The 21,535-nt window shown below is 37.4% G+C and overlaps 3 protein-coding genes across 4 annotated transcripts; 1 reads left to right on the top strand and 2 right to left on the bottom strand.

Annotated features, from left to right (window-relative positions):
* Positions 1–5,634: 5,634 nt before the first annotated feature.
* On the bottom strand, positions 5,635–9,848 carry sdhaf2 (succinate dehydrogenase complex assembly factor 2). Its single transcript, XM_030123566.1, has 4 exons — positions 9,699–9,848; positions 8,633–8,856; positions 7,928–8,037; positions 5,635–6,201 (listed from the first exon to the last, which is right to left on the bottom strand). The coding sequence occupies exons 1-4, from the start codon at positions 9,723–9,725 to the stop codon at positions 6,071–6,073; spliced, it is 492 nt and encodes a 163-aa protein (XP_029979426.1). The 5' UTR covers positions 9,726–9,848; the 3' UTR covers positions 5,635–6,070.
* A 99-nt stretch (positions 9,849–9,947) lies between these two features.
* LOC115411425 (cleavage and polyadenylation specificity factor subunit 7-like) lies at positions 9,948–17,988 on the top strand. Of its 2 annotated transcripts, XM_030123545.1 has the most exons (9): positions 9,948–10,575; positions 11,096–11,305; positions 12,308–12,411; positions 12,509–12,654; positions 12,761–13,073; positions 13,531–13,634; positions 16,819–16,963; positions 17,086–17,306; positions 17,710–17,988. In XM_030123545.1, the coding sequence occupies exons 1-8, from the start codon at positions 10,489–10,491 to the stop codon at positions 17,300–17,302; spliced, it is 1,326 nt and encodes a 441-aa protein (XP_029979405.1). In that variant the 5' UTR covers positions 9,948–10,488; the 3' UTR covers positions 17,303–17,306; positions 17,710–17,988. The 2 variants fall into 2 exon arrangements, with proteins under 2 accessions (XP_029979405.1, XP_029979414.1); XM_030123554.1 differs by lacking the exon at positions 11,096–11,305.
* A 933-nt stretch (positions 17,989–18,921) lies between these two features.
* Positions 18,922–20,307, bottom strand: polr2l (RNA polymerase II, I and III subunit L). Its single transcript, XM_030159796.1, has 3 exons — positions 20,155–20,307; positions 19,619–19,724; positions 18,922–19,215 (listed from the first exon to the last, which is right to left on the bottom strand). Exons 2-3 carry the CDS (start codon positions 19,711–19,713, stop codon positions 19,107–19,109), a joined length of 204 nt encoding a protein of 67 aa, XP_030015656.1. The 5' UTR covers positions 19,714–19,724; positions 20,155–20,307; the 3' UTR covers positions 18,922–19,106.
* Positions 20,308–21,535: the final 1,228 nt, after the last annotated feature.

Raw genomic sequence — 21,535 nt, 5'->3', positions numbered from 1 at the left:
ATTATAATATACTACATATAGCACGCCAAACTCTCAACAGCTTGTTAAAGTCGTATACCAGAACATATTTAAGACTAAAACTACCTGTTATTGTGTACACACATCTGTATTATGTAATCATAAAGTTTTCCTCTTCAAACAAAAAGTCATATCTGATCATTTTGATAGTGAGTCAAAAGAACACTGTCAGATAATCTTCACATACTGATGTGTCAGTTGATAGATTACATTTTTAAACTCTGTTTTTAGACTGAAAACAGCCACAGCAAAACCACAAATCACCTCTGTTTTTTGTATGGTTTATGCTGTCAATAGCTGAAAGGTAATAACATCACATAATAACTTTATACCTTCATAAGCCTCATAATCAAACTCACCTGTGTAGAAGAAATGCTGTGATATCCACATCAAACGCCACTTCATTTAGAGCTGTGTCCAGTGGTGAAAACAACAGCAGTGCTTCTAGCGTTTACCATTAACTTGGACTTCAACCCATAAAGACCCAAACAGCCATCGACAACCAAAACCATCTACTGTAGACTACAAACTGTTTAATACAAGTTGATCCACCAATGGTCATTAGATATGACCCATTTGGACATTCAGAGGCTCTGTAGTTACTGTAGAAACACCATCACCTTCTACAACATTGATTCACCAGTAAAACCCATGGAGTAGTGGATGGACACACTTATTTTATGTTCAGTTAATGATATATTTTGCTGGAAAAAGTCCTGTTTTCTCTACTTTTGATATAATAACCCTTAATTTTAATCTGAGCTTTTATGAATATGTATATGGTCAGTAAATTAAATATAGAAAAATACCTGATGTTCACTGAAGAAACACAAAATACAGAGGATTATGTCTTAATAAATTGTGATAAATCACTTAAGAAAAGTTAAAAAAAAAAAAAAAAAAAATAGAAAAGTAACACTGGGTCTTTACGGGTTAAAAGTTTCTTAGTGATTCTCATCCCATCTGGTCACTTTCCGACACTTTGGTTAAAGGCTCCGTAGCAGAATGACTTATTATTCCCTTTAGTGGTCACAGAAATCTGGCAAACTGTCTGTGTGGATATATGCAGTGTATAGCTCTAAAATCCAATTCATTGGCTTCTTTGGCAGAATTTCAGATGCTAATCTTTATATTTGAAAGTAGAAATACTACATATAGCCCCTTTAAAACACTAATGTGTTCCATAGCAATGGAAAACCAGAATAACTATTCCAAAAGAACCATTCTGCACCTGCACCTCTATATTTTACAAACAATGCTTCTGTCCTTTTACTTCAGAAACAGTCTGCATTGAGGAGTTTTCCTTTAAATGGAGTATTAGTTCTTATTTTACTTAAGCAAAGAATTGAAATATTCATTCCACCTCTGCAATTTAACCCCAATGCAGGATGTTTACAGTATATGCCATCATTTTAATATTACTTCATACAAAAAAGAGGTAATTTAGATTTTGTTGTAATGTTCATAGCATTTAAAGTCGTTGAAACAGCTGCTTTTATTGCAGAAACAAAGCCCTTAATCAGGATAGATCACTAACCACACAATAAGCAGTGTGCATTGGGACCAAATAAATCAGACCAGTTTGCAATATGGTCTATTCTGAGTAACCAGAGTTTTGTTTCTGGAAAAATCCTTTGTAAAGTAACAATCTGTGTCTTTGAACAACTCACAATGCCATTATCTTACATCATATTTCAAAGGTAGAATGTAGTGTGAGGAAAAAAAGAAAAGAATCTCAAGGTCCTCTTATAAGCTTTTTCCAGAAATTATACCTGACATTTTTGCTTGACAGATGAAGGTTGCTGAGTTTGGTCTAAAATTCAGGAAAACTACATCCACTGAGGGAAAAGTGCAAGATGCAGGAAAAGAGCTATGCTTTTGGTAAACAACTACAACTGTGGTTTGGGTGACGTGTTCTTTTAATAACATGTAAATGTGCTTAGGGTTTGGATGGTAATATGTATGATGAGAAATAAGAATACAGTGAGAATGCAGTCCCTCTCTAGCCAATGTTATAACATTACAATCTGTTCTTGTTAACTTTAAATAAAAGTTAAACATTTATATATACGACCACACTTTACTTTAAGGACATTGTTAGATTTGATTTAAAGTTGTTTTAGTAATATTTAACTGATTGCAGATCAGTTTTCCCTTTATTTGCTTCATGGCCCCAGGCAGAAACAAAATGTGACCTCCCTCAAGTCCTATAAGACAGAATAGTAACATATGAAAGTAATAATATCTGTGGGAAAAGGCTTTTACATTCCACTGTTTGTCTTTGTCTACTGGATGTGTGTGTGTGCGTGTGTGTTTCTGCACTGTGGGTGACTGTCAATGTTTGGACTTTACTTTGTGTGATTGTATTTACTGTGGGTCCTTCTGTGTATATCTGCACTGAGTTCTATTTTGCCAGTTTAATACAGAACAACATTGTTTACCATTTTTATTCTGTATGAAATGATCCAGATGTACAAAGAAATATGTTTTTTTAAAAGTTGTCACTTCTGAAGAGTCACTGCACTTGTTGAAGTCAATGCTGGAACAAACCTCTCTTCATAGCAGGGTTATTTTCTTTATGTGTGGCTGTAGATGTTTGTTTGGGAGACAGCGGATCTGTTATAAGTGATCTGAGCATGAAGGTTGGAGGAAAATTGTCACAAACAAGCTTTACAACCCTAGATAAAGCCAGTTTATGGTTGTCATGTAACAGATTTGGAGCTCAAAGAGAAGCAGCTACTAACATTTTGTCCTTTCTGTTCCTATCTGGTCTGATCGGACTCGCCAATGCCAAATAAGGAAGGGTGACACCTTAACATCACAGCTGACGTTTCCCAAAACCACCCCGCCGTGCACACATGCTTTCTGGCACAAAGTGTTCTGTGTGTGCCTTATAAACCCTGCCACGCCTTGCTCTTCACCGTATGTGCTCCCTCTCAGTGTCAGGGAGGGAGGAGAAAAAAAGGTGAAAGAGAAGATAATCATCACCTCTTTGCATCACTGTTAGCTACATCTCAGGTCAGAGCATTGGAGCGTCCCAAAATAACCGGGAACACAGTCATCTGTCTGTCCTGATGGCGCTGTGTGTTAAACAAAATATTACATTCCAAAGGCTTAATGAAAGTCACTTCAATATAACTTGGTTAAATAACTAACAGTCAGGGTTTGGTGTTTTTTATTTTTTTTTTAGAAATCGAGCTACAATTGTTTTTCTTATACAGTCACTGGCCAAATACCATAAATTTTACTGCTCGTATTTCTGATCTAGGGCATTCTTATGGAAGACTGCTTGAGATAAAGAGAGGTTAACCAGCAACATTTAATTGATATACTGTACAAATAATTGTGAAGTGTCCTGTATGAAAAAAAAGAGAAAAAAATCATCAGTATTTACTGGGGTTGTTGATATCTGTCTGTCCTTGGTATCACTCAGCCCTCTTTCACTCTCTTTTCTCTTTGTAGTTACACATCCGTGGGGTGCACAATGTTAATATCAACCATTTATTTTTTTGAAAGCTGTACAGTGTATATAAAAATATAAATGTGTATATAAAACAAGGTACTTCTGGTATTGTTATGCATTTTTCAGAAGCTCATCTTTATTTATTATTTTTCTCATTATAAATGTACTCAACAACTAAAGACACCCGCCTCCCAGAGGTGGTGACAAGAACCGTGAAGCTCTAAGTTTAAATATGGAGTCTTACATTATAAATTTAGCAGACACTTGCAGCTAACCGAGTCAAACTGAGTTCATTTTGATTTTTGGTGTTGATACCATCAACTTCTTTTGTAGAAGTTTAATTGCAATGGGCCTACTGATAAAGCCATAATTATTACAGAAACTGCTGGAAATAAATAGCCATGCTTGCTCTCTGTTTCCCTCTCTCTCCCAGCTCAGGCAAAAATAGTGTCTAGATTTTAAGTGTAATTAACATAAATCTTTATAATTGGTGCTGCTGTCTAGAATTAAGGAAATTGCTTGCACTACTTCCTTCAAACCACATTTACCACACAAGATAAACAAACATAAAGAAACAAGAACATAATGAAAACACTGTGCATATGTGTAAAGTATTGGTTCATTTTTAACTCCCTCACTTATCTAACACATCCGTACTCAAACCAGACACCCGTTCTTTTTAACCACTTAGAGGAGTTTTCTCTCGTGCTACTGTGCTCATGGCCTGTGGAAACATGGTGAAAGCTGAGAGGCTGGTGTTGGTGGTGAATAGAGGAAACAAAAGAACATGAGACTGAAATTCCAGGGGAGCAGAGGGTGACGGTAGGATTGAGGATAAAACAGAGAGCTGTCACGACACAGGAAGCAGCAGTGGAGGATGACAGGAGTAGTGGGTTGCAGATAGGCTCAGTAGGTGTGCGTGGGCAACTGATGAGTATACACACCAAACAATCTGCAGAGCAATAAAGATCTGTACACCCTGCGCACGAGGAAGCTACAGGTGGCAACTTTTTTTTTCTCTTCCTGGCAGGGAATTGTTACTGCTGCAAGCGCTTGTACATCCCTGCTGTTGGTGGAACAACTAGATAGTGTAGGATTCCTCATTTCTGGTGATATATTGACATCAAGGAAGAACAAACACACAGAGGGGGAACCCTTCTGACATCACCTCAGTCTATTTTAGGAAAAACTGAGATTAAAAAAATAAAAATAAAAAAAGATGGCATTATTACACAACCTGTTTCTCTGTTGAGGTAATGAGCAACAAAATGCACATCATTTGTCTGTGTCTCGCTGACTTGTTTGCACATCGACAGCAGATCATGTGGACATTATAATTCTATGACCGTACACAAGCAGACTTGTTATCTGTATTGAGATTCCCTGCACATCTCTTAACCAGAGGGCATTTCCCTTCTGCTCTCCGTACAAGGTTTCACTGAACTGGCACGATATACAGCCAGGCAGACAAACACACACACACACACACACACACACACACACACACACATTAATCATATAGTGGAAATAGTATAGTCGATATACTCTGATTAAGTAGAGGAGGGGAAAAGAAGAGGAAAAAACAACCTTGTTTATTTGGCTCTGAGTATAAATGTATGTTGTTACATTCCAACTAGGATGGAAAAAAAAACATGTCTGATGCTGTGTCTTTGAAGGCTGTAATAAAAACAAACTGCCTACTCTGTGACTTCCATCCTCCATAATCATAAAATACTATAATATCTCCACCTAACAAAAGAGTGATTTCTGTTTTCAGACATAATTTACCAGTGTAAATCATTACGTAAATGTTCCACAGATTATAATTCAATACAGTATAATAATCCAGTGCAAGTGTGGGATGACATTAAAATTATATATGCACAGCAAAGCGCAAGAGTATTGGGAGATGCACAGTATGAGATTTACAGAGGGCAAACCCTTCATCACAGACGTCAAAGGAGAGCAGGTGCATCAGCTCTGAGAGTCACCAATAAAAGGCCATCTGCTTCCACCTGGTGTCCATGTACTGACACAGCAGGCAACACAACACACACCGATTATGTAACAAGCATAGTTCTCATCGTGAAATCCTCAGGTATGTTATTGAAACCTCTGGTGTGAGTAAAATCATTTGAAGCAGAAACACCATGACCAACAAACAGCAACAGATGATGCACATTTATTAAATAATCCACAACTGAAATCGGCACTGAATAGTCATTATTCAGAATCAATGCCAGTAAAACAAGGCATGACATAATATTTGTTCTACTGTAGAGTCAAAAAGTAGCTTAAATCTGTTGAGAAGCTGTCATACTCTGCACATTTTTCATGATTTCCACTTGTCAATTAATGTTTGATATATAGAGCACCTACCTGACAGCTTTACACTGAGTCACATCAGTGTTTCAGCCAAGCACACTGATCAAATCAACATTATTTTACAGAACATTTATTGTCATGTTTCACTGATACAGTTTTTTGATGGTGTGGCAGAAGATGTTTTATGTGGGGGATGACACTGATACTTCGCTCAGTGCCCCACATAAAAAGAGTCTGTGAGAAAACCAAAAAAAGACATGGCTCTCATTGGCTTTCCTTCTCCAGGTAGTCTAAACTGGGCGCATCCAACCTCTGTTCTTGGTCACGGTTCTTTGCGAACTCCTTCAGCATGTCCATGACCTCTCCATCATAAACCTCAGGGGTGGGCAGGGCCTCTGTGTTGACAAAAATGAAGAGATAGAGTGAAAACTTTGTCACCATAAACATCCCTACAGAGAAACGGATCATTTTTATTTAGCCCCATTGGTTTTCCATCAGCTCAAGAAAGTAAAACAAAACCAAAGCAAAATTAAATTAAACAAGTAATCATCAGTCTATCACTCATCAGACTAAGGTATTATACAATAAAAACACTGTGAGTAATGGAAGAGTCCCTCTAAGAATGATAAATCCCTGTAAAACATTTGATATCTTGTCTCTCAAACCTTATTTGGAATTTTAATTGGCTTTTTCCTGTCTGTGAAATGAAACCTCTGCATATAAAAAGAACTATATGTAGCATTTCTACTTTAAAAATCAGCAAAAATTACCTAAAAGTATCATTAGAGTGTTTAAAATCAAGAATTTTGACATGTTGGCACGTAGTTCAGACTAAACTATGACAGTGTTGACCTTTTGTGCTGATATTGACAACAAAAACCCTACAGACAGACACGGTGACTTGTTACTGTTTTCTGTCTAAAAGAGTTACGCAAGCAGAACTATAATGACAGCTATTGGCTGCTAGAGAACATGAAGATGGTAAAACAGCAGTGTTGTTGAGGAACTGTGTTTTTGTCTGAAGGGAAAAACTTGACACAACAACACAGATGTGTGTAAAAAAAAAAAAAAAATTCAGTGGATAGACATAATGGTTATTTTTTGGGTGGTTTTGGAAGCCACGACTGTGTTCTGGTCTGTTACTTGCCCTTACTGTTAATAGTCTGGAATATCAATACCATAAATAACCTCCTCAAACCATTGTAGTAAACATACAAGGAGTAGGGGGCTGCCATGCAGGGGGCTGCCACTGTACCTTTAAGAAAGTCAATGACAGGAAGAAAGTTAACCTTGCACACATGATTTTGTAACCAGGTACAATACTGGTATAACATGTAGAGTTACCACAGAAAGGCTTCTATCCCTAACTAGGGACTGAAATCTGGACCATTTTGCTGTGAGGTGACAGTGCTAACCACTGAGCCATCATGGCACCCAAGGACTCTTTTAGAGCTCATTTAAAACTTCTCAGTGATTTGCTTTTTGGTTGATTTTGGAAATTTCAAAATGAAAACCACATGAATGAATCAGTTTAAATGTGACTTTGAAAGTATGTGTGCACTGCAGCCTAGCATTTTTTCATTTTTGTGAAACCAGGCTGTATGCAAAAGTCTTTGTTTGATTTTCTAAAGTAGTGTTGCCAGTTGGATGTGTTACTGCTCCTCTCATACCGATTGTGTTTTTCAGCTGTTCTGCACAATAACACAGAAACGCAATTAAATTAAATTAGAGAATTAGAGAAATTATGAGAATGAAACAGCGCGTCATTCTTGGGAAATAAATGAGCTCTCTGCTTACAAGCCCAAACCAAAGGGGATGGTAAAAAAAAAAAGCAGCATCATTTAGACTAATTTGTAAACAGCGCTGATTTCTTTATTTCAGCACTGGCAGCCACGAATGACTGAAATTGTAAAGTGAGTCTGGAGTTGCTACATTTTGTTGTGGTACAGATTTTAAAATGTATTCAAGACTGATTTCAAGGTTACTGGAAACTCAAAACAACTCATGGTTTACCATTAATCTTTTAATTTGACAGATCTGTATGGGATTATAGAGGTCCTATCTCATGTCTGAGCAGAAACTCTACTGTCAAATTTAATGAAAAAGAAGTATTCATCTCACCTGTTGCCCAGTAGTAGATATCCCAGTCGTTGCTGGGTTCATTAATCAGTCTGTCATACTGCTGCAGCTGGGTCTCACTCATTGTGTTCAGGTATCGCTTTGCAAAAAGGCTGAAAGAGGGATACAGAATTAATTTTAGTCTGAGTCTCTGCTTCCAGTGAAAATGTGGTGATTAATCTGCACATTGGGTTCTAGACATAGAAAAACTAATATAATGTCAAATCTGTAAAGCACAGATAAGACACCAAAAAATTGGTTTTACCTAACTTGCATACATCTGTACTAGGGGGATATTTGCTTAAAACAAGGAACTGAATTAGGTCTCTGCCCATTACATTACATTTTTACACTTTTTACTTCAAATTGCTCATTACCAATTACCTGACTGGTCTCTAATAATATAAAAATGACCACATCCATAGTTACATGGGCTCACTGAATGGTTTCACATCATGTATCGGCCTCTGCAGTTAGCAGATCTCCACTTCGATGAATACCAATGGAGGCTTATGGATGGAAGGGTTAGAAAGGACTTGCCACCACCATCATCAAAATACCTACTGAAGGACTATCATTTGGAACCACAGTGTTCATCCCTCCAAGTCCAGCAAGGATGATTTTTCTGAAATTAGTTCCCTGTCTAACTTTGACTGAGATAAAACTCGCCAGTGCCTACATGGGACAATGAGTTAACTGGTTAACAACCTGAGCAAAATGCAATTCTCCAACATGCCCCTCTTCCGACTTTCATAGAGCAGACGACGCTTCTTGATATCCATGGGCTCGCCAGTTTTCTCTTCCCAAGGGGGCAATGGAATCTCAATCAGGTCACCCCTGGTGTCATCTGGTGCTTCTCCGCGGTATCCACGAACGGTTACCAGCCCTGTCACTGCTGGCCGCCATGCAGCCTGGCACACACCTGTAACCAGCTGACAAACAAAAAGCATACATGTGAACAAATGGTAGCACCTTGGGTCAGATATCATACACAAAACTACAACTTAGATATCCTCCATATTTGTCCTGTTTATTCCCTTGTACTTGTGTGTTTGGCTTTATTTTGATAGTCAACTGTCACTGAATTGTATGGTATCCTGAATATATCAGTCAACATATTAATCTTAGAAGTGCTTTAGAGATTATTGATAAACCAATTATAAGACTAAACAAACTGTACAACTATGAGATAAAAAAAGATAAAAATGACAAGAGTTAAACTAAAATCAAATGAGACAAAAAGTTGCTAAAAAAAAAAAAAAATAGAGAGTGAATACATTTGAAGTTCAATAGAACCTAATACTATACAAAAATATTACTTATGACATTCATAAATGATCTGACTCTTGACAAAATGGTGAGACTCAAATACCTATTCGTTAAAAATAAACACTAGCAATAAAAACAAGGAATAAAACAGTTGGAAGAATAGAAAATAAAGTCCAAATTTATATAACACATCGAGATTTAGAGTCAACACTGAACCGAAGCAGAGGGCAAGTCTATGGCAATGACATAACATCACACGCTCCTCTTGTACAACTGTCCTCTAACAACACACACCGTCTGAATCAGGGATAAAACTGTAATTTCTAATGACTAAATGGAAGGTTTTGCAATCAACTACACACCAAAAAGTTAAAACATTTCATTACAACAATTTGCACTGTCTTTCATAAAGCCTAGGCGATCTTATGAAAGCCCAAACAAAAGCATTTAACTTCACATCATTAAACTGATGTATAATGCGTAAGGCGTTAAAGAGATTACTTACTCTTCTCGCAACAAACGAAGACAACATCTTAATCCTTTCACGTGTACTGTTGAGACGATTCCAGGCAAAGTGTCCCTTCCACCGTGATAAAACCTTACTTATGTCTAAATGTCAAGCAGTGAAATTACACAACCAAATTGCGTCACAGGAAGCGGAAAACTGAGCGGGTGGACTGTTAACGAACCATCCACTATTATCCATAACAAACCGGAGAAATGCCATCGACGTGTTGTGTGATCGTTAGTGAGTAACTATTTCATCTACAGTTGTCTTGTATAATTTTCTGTACATACGTAAAGTATTTCTCTAATGTCGGAGCTGAACAAAACAAGCTTTGCTATAGGAACTAAAATCTGTTTATGGTTTCAACCCGGTAAAATATCTCTGTCGCACGTTTACGTTCACGTAATTGCAAGACTGGCTACTCAAGTACCCAGTGGTTAGCAACATTAGCATTTGATAATGGTATCAGTCTACATGTTTGTGCAGTCATAAAAGAAAACGAGTAAAATAATTTTGAATATTTTTAAAATGTGATATATGGTTTACTCGGTTTGTCATCCCGTTTTCTTGTAGCTTTAGTGATTCTATGCGAACTAAAGCCGAACGTTTGATCACATTTGGCTAACATTAGACACCAGACGTAACGTCAACAGAAAATATTGAATGCATTGCATGCACGGATAATCTGCGATAATCTAAATGTTTGGTTGAGACCTGCACAAACAAACAACAAATTAGCTGCACTGCCCTCAACTGGATCTGCTTCATCTCCACCTGGACCCACGGGATGGCTGCTGCACAACCTGCAGCCGATCACAGTACCTCCAAGGAGGAGTTCATTGATTTGTACAGTGACCTGGCTGAAGACGACGAGGTTAGTCTATTGTTTCTCATCGCAAATGCACAAAAAAAAGTTTAACCTTTTTTCTTTTCGAGCCATTTTACCATTCAGCACATTGAGTTGGAAGAGGTTTGACACACCTCCTAGTGATATGCCTATATAATGTTTATCTGAATATTTGTTTGTGTGAACAGATTTACCACCAGATCACCACCAGAATTTAATCATTTGTTCCATGTGCCAGTATCAACATTTCCTGAAAATTTCATGAAAATCCGTCCATAACTTTTTGAGTTATCTTGCTAACAAACAAACAAACACACAAACACACAAAGCAAAGTGATCACAATACCTCGGAGGTAAAATAAATAAAGTCCAAGTAAAGCTGTGTGAAATAAGTCTTGACACTATGCACAGAGGTTGCAAATGTAGTCAAATTATACAAAAGCAACTTGCAAACAAATAACAGTACATGCATTTTTGTTGAGACATTCCTATAGAGATGCACAAAATAAGCAATGTGTAAGATGACTTGTTTTCTTGCCCTACACAGGATTTAAAAAGAATTGCAGAAGCAAATGAACTTTTTGATGCTGTTCTGACTGGCTCGGTTGATAAGGATAAGAAACTTACCACAAGTGTCTCCAGTTCTTGTGGTAAGGGCAAAGCAGTTAAAAAGGATGTAGAGCCACAAGCAGCAAACACCTCAAAACAAAGTAAACAACAAAGGAAACTGTCTTTATACATTGGAAATTTCCCTTGGGTGAGTCACGTCTTATTTCTGACAGGGTCAATCTTGTTGAGACATCAGTCCAATTAAAATGTACGCCTTTTAGGTTTTCACATTTTGACAGGTCTGTCATGAAGCATAGTACTGACACAAAAACAAATTACACTTTTCTTTTGAAGTGAAAGATTTTCCTTTCCTGTTTAAAGACATAGACAAGTTATAAGACACAATAACATTTTCCTGCTGTAATAAATATGGATCTGATATTGTTTTTCCAAAATATACTCCTCCACATTGAACTGATAAGTTCAAAATCTATTAATATTATGGATGTGCATAATAATCAATCAACTGAATAGTCAAAACAGTAAACGTGTTTGACAAAATTTTTAAAGAGTTGACTCATTTTTGTTTTTGGCAGGAGAAGATTTGTGTTTTACTTCATTGAGGTGCAAAACTAATTTTTGAAATATGAAATACACCATTTACTTGTGTTTCACCCACTCCTTGGTTATTCAGTTGTTTTGTATTATTTTGGTTTCGGTGGAGGGGACATGTTACTAATGATGTCATGACTGATGTTACAACTAATCAACATAAAGTGGCTTGATTATTCCACCTCAAAAAGTATTTAAAATTGGTTAATATTGAAATAAACCTGCACTGCCAGACACAAGATGTTTCTTGCTCATGCAAGTCAGAGAATAGCGTTAAGGACAAAGAGGAAAACTGAAGAGCAACTTTACTGTTTAACAATATAAGTTAGAAATGTATGAAGATGTTGTATCTGCACATTTCAATGCGTACACTAAGTTAACCCTTCTTATACAGCAGAGAGGTACTGTAATGACGCTTATGTGCCATTTCCAAGGCTGACTTGATGTTCCTGTCACAGTATTTCTCTGTCAGGGCCTTTGTGTTTATTACGTCGATGAATCCAAACTTTAGCCTAATTTAAAATTGACAATCTATTTTCTGATTAGTATTTATTGCATTAGACAATAGAAAATCTAAGTTTATGTCTCATACCCACAGTGGACAACTGACAAGGATATTATGACCATGGCTCATACATTAAGTGTGAAGGACGTCACAGATATCAAGTTTGCTGAAAACAAAGTTAATGGCCAGTCACGAGGGTGAGTTTTTGTAAATCTAAAATTTATACACTCCAATCTGTAGATGTACTTCTTGGTGTTAACTCACATGCTTTGTTTCTTCTACTCTTCAATACAGCTATGCAGAAGTGGTGGTGATTTCAGAAGAGTCAATGAAAGTATTATTGGAGAAAGTACCACAATGTAAACTCCATGGAGAAAGTTTAGATTGTCGTTTTGCCACCCATCAAAACCTCAGTCTATTTGAGGATATAGCAAATAAACGTAAGAACACCACAATACACATTTAAAAAAAAAAAAATACAACTGCATTTGTGTAGTAGTTTCACTGTGTTTGTTGCCTTTTACAAAAGCAGTGTGTTCTCCACAGGTATACCCATGCGTGCTCCTTCGAAGGAGTCTGATTCTACAGAAAACATTCCCTCATTGTTATCACAGGAGACAAAGCCACACACTGTATCACCACCTTTTTCTTCACATCCATTTACAAACAGTTTTCCCCCAATACCTAGCCCTTTCCTTAGTCAGCCCCCGCCACTTTTCCCCCCACTTCCACCACCCCAATTTCTTCCTACCTGTCCACCTTATGTTCCTGGCCACCCATCTTCTACTCTTCACATAAATCCAGCATTCGTCAACCCAATGCAGGATGGGAACAGCAGCAAAGCTTACAGCCACCAAAAGTGAGCATGTGATATTTTATACTTCAAACTTGTATACAAAGCAAAGCGACCGTAATACATGTTTTACATTTCAATTTAAAATAAAAACATAGGCTACTGAAAATAGTTTAAAAAAAATCATCAGACAGACTTGCATGACCAAATCTCATGGTATTGTTGAACATTTAATTCTTAAACTAGGTAATTTGCTGCAATCTATGTCTCCTCATTCCTGGTTCTTTTTTGGCTCCCAATCAATAATCCAGTTCATCCCAGTGTTGTTGGAGGTGGTTGACAGAAACATTGTAATGTTGAAGTTGGATAATTTTACCAAACTGTTAGAATAAAATTAGAAATCCATTGTTGTCAACAGACTTGCTGTAGATTAAAGACAAGGATCTTCATAAGAAAAAAAAAAAGCTGCACACTAAAGCTACAAAGTTCTTCTAAACGTGACCATACTCTGTGTATTTTGCAGGCCTACATCTCAAAGAACAGATGCAGATTTTGAGGAGCTAATGAACAGAAACCAAGCCATTGCAAGTGGTGCCATCACCAAGGCTATGTCTGGAGCAACGACTGGTAAGTACAGCTGTTTACAGTTTTGGAAATGAAAGAGAAAACACAGCAGCTCAAGCCACGCTGGAATCATTGGTCCTTTTATCGCTGACAGACATAAAATACTAATACAGTTTGCCAGTTCTTCCCCACATCTTTTGTAAGAGCTGTCTAAATCAACAAGATTTTTTGTCCAGTGTTTGTTGAAGCACAAAGTACAAGCCAATGCTTTTATTTCTCAACACAGTACGCTGTTTTTAATGCCTTACAGATGAAGGTATAACACTCAGATCCCGTTCCAGAACATTGAACTCTACTTAGATGTATCCTATAGGCTTCATACATCTGCATTTGGCCGTTTGTTTTCTCCTTGTAGACCACCCCAATCTCTGTCAGTGAATTATACTGTTTTTAATTTAGATTTTTCTTTAGTGGGGTTCAAGACCGAGCTTTAGCTGGCCCACTCATGGAAGTTGTCTTGGCACTGTTTTGGGTCATTATCATCCAAAGTTTTGTGTGTTTCAGAGCAGCTTTTGTAGTATCATCTATGAATTAATTTGGGTCTGTGTATTGCTCCTGCAGTCAATGTCCTGAATTTATTTAATATTAAAATTTTCCTCACGCTCACTAACTGAAGCCAGATAGTTTCCAGGTACAATTAAACCTAAGTTAGTGTTAATGATATATTAATGTACAATATGGAAATGGCTGCCTCTGGAAACATTTTGTTACTTAGAAAGTCCTTCTCTTTTTAAATCAAAATTCAGAAGTGAATAATAAATATGTACTGTAGCTGTAGTGGAGTCAGTTTTGGGATGATTCTCAACATGAAATAGGTTTTGTACTTATTTGGAGTATGACTGAAAAAAAGGCTTGGAATGTGTTGTTTCTATGTACTGTATGTCCCAAAAAAATTACAATCGGACTTTCCACAATGATAACTTTAAAAATAGAGAATCAATCAAAATACAATTTCAGGGCATGATACCATAACTTCTTACCTACATCTTGCAGAAAACCCCATTCAATTTGCTTCAGTGGTCACGGAGAAATGGTGATCTTTGTAAAGCATGTCAGAAGTCCCTTCCCTCCAAGTTTTGTAAGGAGACGCGTCATCCATTGTGTTCACACCTTACAGTTACGAAGTTGTTCATTGTGTTCTCGCACAAAAATATCTCTTTTGAAAAAGTGACGACTTGTTTCTTTCCACTTTCAACTAATGAAATGAATAATGAATTACATCAAACGTTTGCAAACGTTGGTAAGGTGAAAAAATGAATGATTAAAGAAAGATATTAAATTATTAACTTATGGAAGACTAGATTTAGCTTTTCCTCCTTTTTGGCTTTTTTTTAACTTTTTTTTTCCTCTTTTGACATCAAGATGATCATGTACAATAATATTTACATATTTACACTGAACTCTTCCCTTAAAAAATAAAAAAAATTGGTTCTTGGTTAAAACAAAACAATATAAATGCTCAAGTTAGCATATTAATTAAAGTTAATCTTAGCACTTGACAAAACTAAATTATTCCCTGGCAGACCTGCCCTCAACCTGATGGCCATCTAGCCATATGCACGTCTGTGCTCCTTCAGCCATGTGAAACACAGCACGACAGAATTAAACCAACCAAATTGAATTAGGTTTTCTGCAAGATGTAGGTAACAAGTTATAGTTTCATACTCTGAAATAGCATTTAGATTGTTTAATTATTTTGAAACTTATCAATGCAGAAACTCCAATTGTAATTTTTTTTTGGGATATATGGTATTATAGTTGTAAGAATAATTTAGACTTTGTGTATGCCTGCAGCTGTAAGTATTATGATTAAACAAACTGTATAGAAAAGCAGTCGGTCATCTTCTGAACCGCTTTATCCTCAAGAGGGTGCTGGAGCCTATCCCAGCTATGTGTGGGTGAAGGCAGGGTACACCCTGCCAGTTCATCACAGGGCTGACGTATCGACACGAACAACCAATCACTCTCACATTCACACCTATGGGCAATTTTAGATTAACCAATTAAATTATTAGTGCATGTCTTTGAATGAGAACATACAAACTCCACACAGAAAGGTCTTGGTGTTGGAATCGAACCCCCAAACCTTCTTGCTGTGAGGCAACAGTGCTATCTACTGCACCACCCCAAGCAAAGAAGTCTTTTGCAAATATTTTACTCTCCTCACCTCTACAATCTAGTAGAGCTTTAATAATTAAAGCTATACCATATGATGTGGCATTTTTACACTTTTCTTTTGTCATCTTAAAATGTTCCTAATAAGCGTGTGTCAAACTAAAATGTAAAAGAAATCCACCAGGTATTGAAACTCAAAAATGTTTAATTCTCACATATTGCTCATATTTCTGATAAAATTCTGACCAATCATTTTATTCGGTTTGAATGAAATAATTGGCCAAACCTGGCTGAGCCTCCTGTCAATCATCCATTCCGGCCGTTCACAGCATCCGATTCATTATCGCCATCTCCGCATCCGATATGTGTATCTCTGAATCTGAGGCTTTACTCGCGCTGCTCCTCCTGTCACTGACCACAGTCTACTGTCTAAGGATGTGAATGGATAGAACTCAAATGCACATGTGGAAGGGAAAAAACGGACTTATTAACAGAAACAACAACTAAGGGGAACAAGTCCCGAAGTCTGGTGTACTGGACTAAACAGACAGGTCTGCACAAAGCTCAGCTTTTATGACCGCGGGACTCATACAGGTACATGTACATGGTGTCACACGATGTAGGATTATGTAGGATGATAAATGTATGGACTATGAAACCTCAAATGTCCACGAAAAAGGCTGCACGTTCACAGTGCGCGTGCCCATGGCCTGGGCACCTCATCAGCTGGGTGATGTAAAGACACTGACCCAGTACTGCACAGACCAGACCCTTAAATACAGGGTCAACTGATGAAACGGGAGCCACGGGTCCACGGCAGGTAGATGATGTATCTGATTACTGAGGGAGGGGTCTGCGGACACGCCGAAGTGGACCGGACCTCTGCCTCCACTGCGCGCATCAGGTGAGAGGAGGAGAGCATCAGCTCAAGCAGGGGGAAGCGGGCGGGGCTTTGGAAGGAGGAGGGTTGTTCATGTTCAAACTTTTACTAAGTGCTGTGAGAAATGCCACATCGGTAGGTATGCTTTAATAGCCACTATCTAACCCTTGACCTCTATGGTTGCGAACACAGGAGACCTGCGAGTGGCCATGGAGACTCTTCTAACTGCCATCGCCATCATTAAGCAATCCAGAGTGTATCGAGATGATCGTTGCCAAGCCCTGGTCACTTCTCTAAAAGACTGTTTAGTGTCCATTCAGGGGAAATATGGCTACAGGTTTGTGTGGATGTACTTCCTTCAGCTCCTACATGATGCATTTTAGTTTCTCTACAGTACTGAAGTTTAGCAAAGTAATGGTATTCTTATTGGTCTACACTATATAAATGTGTGCTCCCCAGGAGTGGCAGGAGCTCAGGGGACAGAGATCGGGACAGGGGTCGTGACAGAGTCCGAGACCGGGATCGTGACAGAGGGTGGGACCGAGAGGACTCCTCTGGCTGGGAAGGGCCACGAACATCTCGAAGACACAGAGATCGATCGTGGAGTGGAGAGAGGGACAAAGAGCGCTCGAGAGAACGGGACAGACATAGAGATCAAAGAGACCGGTACCGATAACTTGGTAGGCTGCCATTTAGTTTAGTTACACATCTCTAATATAAACTGGTTCAGTATTAACAATGAATTTCCTTATCAGTCTTATTGTTGTGGGAATCGATCTGCATTTGGCCTCTGAAATTTTTATTCGTACTGCTGACACCCAACCTGGATTAATTCTAGATTTTGTTAATGTGAATTTAGTAAACAGTTAAGAATGACAAGCCAGTTTGAAGTCCAATTTCAACAGATCCAAAAGACTGTGACATGTAGTTCATGAAGTTGTTGGATCTTTAAATGCAGGGTAAAAACTTCTCTTGACACTTAACATGGATTCTGTCAACAATTCTTGGAGAATAAAGTGCTCATAAAATTCTGTTTGTGTATATACAGCATTAAATGGTAGTGATATTTTTCTCTCCCTACAGACCAAGTCTCTCTGGAGGTGACACAGAATGAAGACAGGACTGTTTATTTCTTTAATACGAATACAAATCTAAGATGAAACTTTTAGGGTGCCTCCAAAAAAATCCAAGATGATTTTCCCCTTTCCACTCATCTGTATATATTTGGACTGTAACATTTAAAAAAGTAACTGTAGAGTTGTTGCAGAGACATCAGGTTTTGATGCTTGCATGCTCTACACACCTATTAACTTGTGTTGGATGTAATGTTTCTTTTGTATTAAAAGCAAAGTTAAAATATAATTCCAGTGTCTTATTTCTTTAAGCAATTATGTGGTATTGTATTTACTTAAAAGGCAGCAAAGAACTGCAATTACACACATTTCTCTTTTCAGTCTTACAAAAATTTTAAACTTGCATTTTAACTTAACCACATCACAGCTATATAGAATTAACACCTGTACTTATAAACTAATATATATTAATAGTTTATATTTTTATGGTCATTTTCTTGTGCATGCCATTTTTAAATGCCACTGTTTCATTTGTTTAAATTTCTAAATTCTATTATTCAACTTCAGGTTTTGTACATCTTAAATTCTCTTGGCATTCAGTGTGGACAGCAAAGTAAAATTTTCATTGTACAGGGAAACCTTCTACACTGTACACATGACAATAACATAATGTGTTGCACACTTTTAATAGCCCTTGGCCAAATATAGTGTAGGATTGTGTTGAAAGTTACTGCCCCATAATTTAGATTGTCTTTGTGTAGAACTTATTACATACACATTTATATGTGAAAGCACTCGTAACTGCACAAGGCCATTTGACATTGAAAAAGTGGGTCATGGTCTCCTATTTTCAAAAGGCTTCTGCTCCATGCCAAGATGCATCCACAGCATAAATTTAGTGCAGATATCTCAATGTATTCTTCAGATAATGTGATTATGTCGTTGAATGGACAGACAGATGACAAAGCGATTACAATACCCCTTGGGGGTATTTTACCCCTAGGGGTAAAAACGGTTCAAATCCTTTCGAGTCTCCAAGTAAGTGGGATCATGAAAATTCATTGTCTAAAAATGGTGTCTATTTTTCATTCCGACAGAATAACTAAATTTGGATTCTTCAATCCGAGACATTACGTTGGTGCAATAAAATCATGATGGTTAATTTTACACCTACAGTAACGTTGAGAGCTGTAGTAACAAAAAAGCATTCATTAAAAAGGTAACCAAGTCATTTTTCCGTTTTATTAATAAAAACTACATAATGAAATAGAAGCACAAAGTAATGATAAATCCTCCACTGTGGACAGTATTTTACACCTGTGGTGACCCACACAAAAAAATAATACAAGTGTGTCTATGCCAACAATCTGCAAAGTCCTTGTAGTTCTTCAAGGTAACACATTCCAATCATTTTTCCAGTGGAGCATAATTCAACAACTTCTCAATAAGATCCACATGAGAAAGGAGCATCCTCCGACAGCAGTATCTCTTCAAGCCCAGAGCATCCAGGGCATCACTTAAATGGAAGAAAAGACATAATGTTAGCCCTAATGCATGGTATACGGACCACTGAATGAATAAGAACTATGTGCATTCACATCACTGCACACAATCAAGTAAAAATACGAGCAGACATTGCCCTCCGGTATGTGTTAATATGTTGCATTACTGCACCTTAAAAATACATCAAACACAGAGAATTTTAGACCTTAGAGGATTTAAACATCCCATTAGGCAACTTGGTGGTAGGGATGCCTTAATGCTTCATGCACATACACATCACTGCTTCTGGATGGATTTTACTAGTTCATCTGGTCTCATGCATAATACAAATATTATTTATCATAGTTTGGACTGAACGTGCAGATACTAACACTAGCATTTAGTCATCTGAGGTAATGTGGTGTCAGTCCACTCACCCCTCTGTATACTCTGCTTGAAGTAGGCCGAGGTAAGCCTCCCACTTGTTACCAACGATCTTTCCACACGTGAAGCACCGGATTGGGATGATCATGTTTGGGTTACCTGGGGACAGATGCACAGGTATGTTCACAGAGGGACCCGAGACCAAACTGTGATGTTAGCTGACTACGCAGTGTGCCGTAACGATGAAACAAAAGGCCATGTCTTATAGAGGTAAAGAAGCACAAATCCAAACAGAGCAGCACTGTAACACCAAGTAGCCTCGTGTAGCTACTCAAAAGCAATGCCTCATGGGACATTGCGGTAGTCATGACACTTAAAAGCTGACAAACTAAACGTGAAATAACACTTTTTAAACAGACTCACGGTATAGTCTCAAATTGGCCAAATAACATAACATGCTTTACATCCTTCAGTTTAGCCACGCGTTAGCCGTTAGCAACATGCCGCCATCATGGCTGTGTTATGATACAATGATCATTCAGTAGCTGATACGAGACTTTAGATAAATGTTCCGTTTTCATTTACTCACCGGTACGACTGTTATTTAATTGAGCCGGTTAGATTAGATATTTTGAGACAAACGGGCAGCACAAAGGGAAAAGCTTCCCTGTTTCCCCGACAGTAGTTTCAGCCCCGGTACAAACGCAACAACATCCACAGACACTTCCGGTTTTACTCCTTTCAAAAGAAAAGCCTACAGATTTCTACAAATTAAACGTATGTTTGAGATGTGAATCCATGCTACACTTAAGTAATCTCGATGACCGATTCTAGACAGAAAAATAAGAAAATGGAAAACTATTACAGCCACACTTGGATCTGAAAGAAAAATTCTAATTGTTTGTATTGTGAAATGCTCTGAATGTTGTGTTAATGTATGTTAACCCTCTTTCTTACATTGTGTAATTTTAATTCAAAGGCAAATTTCCCCCTACTTAATTAATTTATCTTAAATTATATGGGCAAATGTGCAATCTTCAATTTTGGACAATTTATATAAAAAGTGAATGTGTAAATTATTAACAAACAAACTGTTGTTTTGGCTGGTTCACTGCCTTTAATAAAGGTTTGATTACAACTCCTTTTCACATTTAGGAGTTTGGGAGCAGAGGAGATTGTGCATGAAGGAAAAAAATTACAAATATATCAAAAATATATCATAACCATCATAATCATCATCACATCCTTCCTGAAAAATATCATTATTACCACCATCATCACATCCTAACATCATAACATTGTTTTCCATGCCATCATCAGCTTCATACATCATCATCGTCACTTATAACATCATCATTCAGGTCAGTTGACTTGCTACAGTACATGTGCTAAATGAGGAGTCCTATCTGAATTATTGCATTTATACGCTGTTGAAATTATGAAAATAAGTCTTTCTCTTTTTTTGGTACACTGTATTATACAATGTAAGGTGAAGTTTGTTTTAGTGTTGGCATAATATCTTTTGGATGCATTTGGGGTGTTGACAGTGGCAGAATATGCTCATATATATTAGTAATGTGTTATAACATTCCTACATAAACATTGTAACTAAAACCAAGTAATGATGGGTGCCAGAACTGTCCGTCTGCTATCTACTTATGTAAGAGTAATATCCCCATGAGCTTTACAAATGATTGGACGATAAAGAGTACAGCTGTACAGGAGGTGAGTGTGTGTAGCCACAAAACTGTGACTGCTTGACTAACAGTTTTCTTACACAACAATAGTTCATCTACATCCAACTTTCACTATATAAACAATCTATGATGCTCTCATCAAAAAATAGTTAAACATGAATTTAATAAAATCTAGTTATTGATAGCTCTGTGAAAAAAAAAATAAAATCCTATTGCCACATAAGAGAAGCACAGTGAAGACAGAAATATCTCTCATGTTTTGGCAGCAGGTTT

Source organism: Sphaeramia orbicularis, chromosome 3, assembly GCF_902148855.1.
Source record: "Sphaeramia orbicularis chromosome 3, fSphaOr1.1, whole genome shotgun sequence".
Classification (NCBI taxonomy): domain Eukaryota; kingdom Metazoa; phylum Chordata; class Actinopteri; order Kurtiformes; family Apogonidae; genus Sphaeramia; species Sphaeramia orbicularis.
Note: the sequence above shows the minus strand (reverse complement) of the source record. Positions and strands in the feature narration are given on the sequence as shown.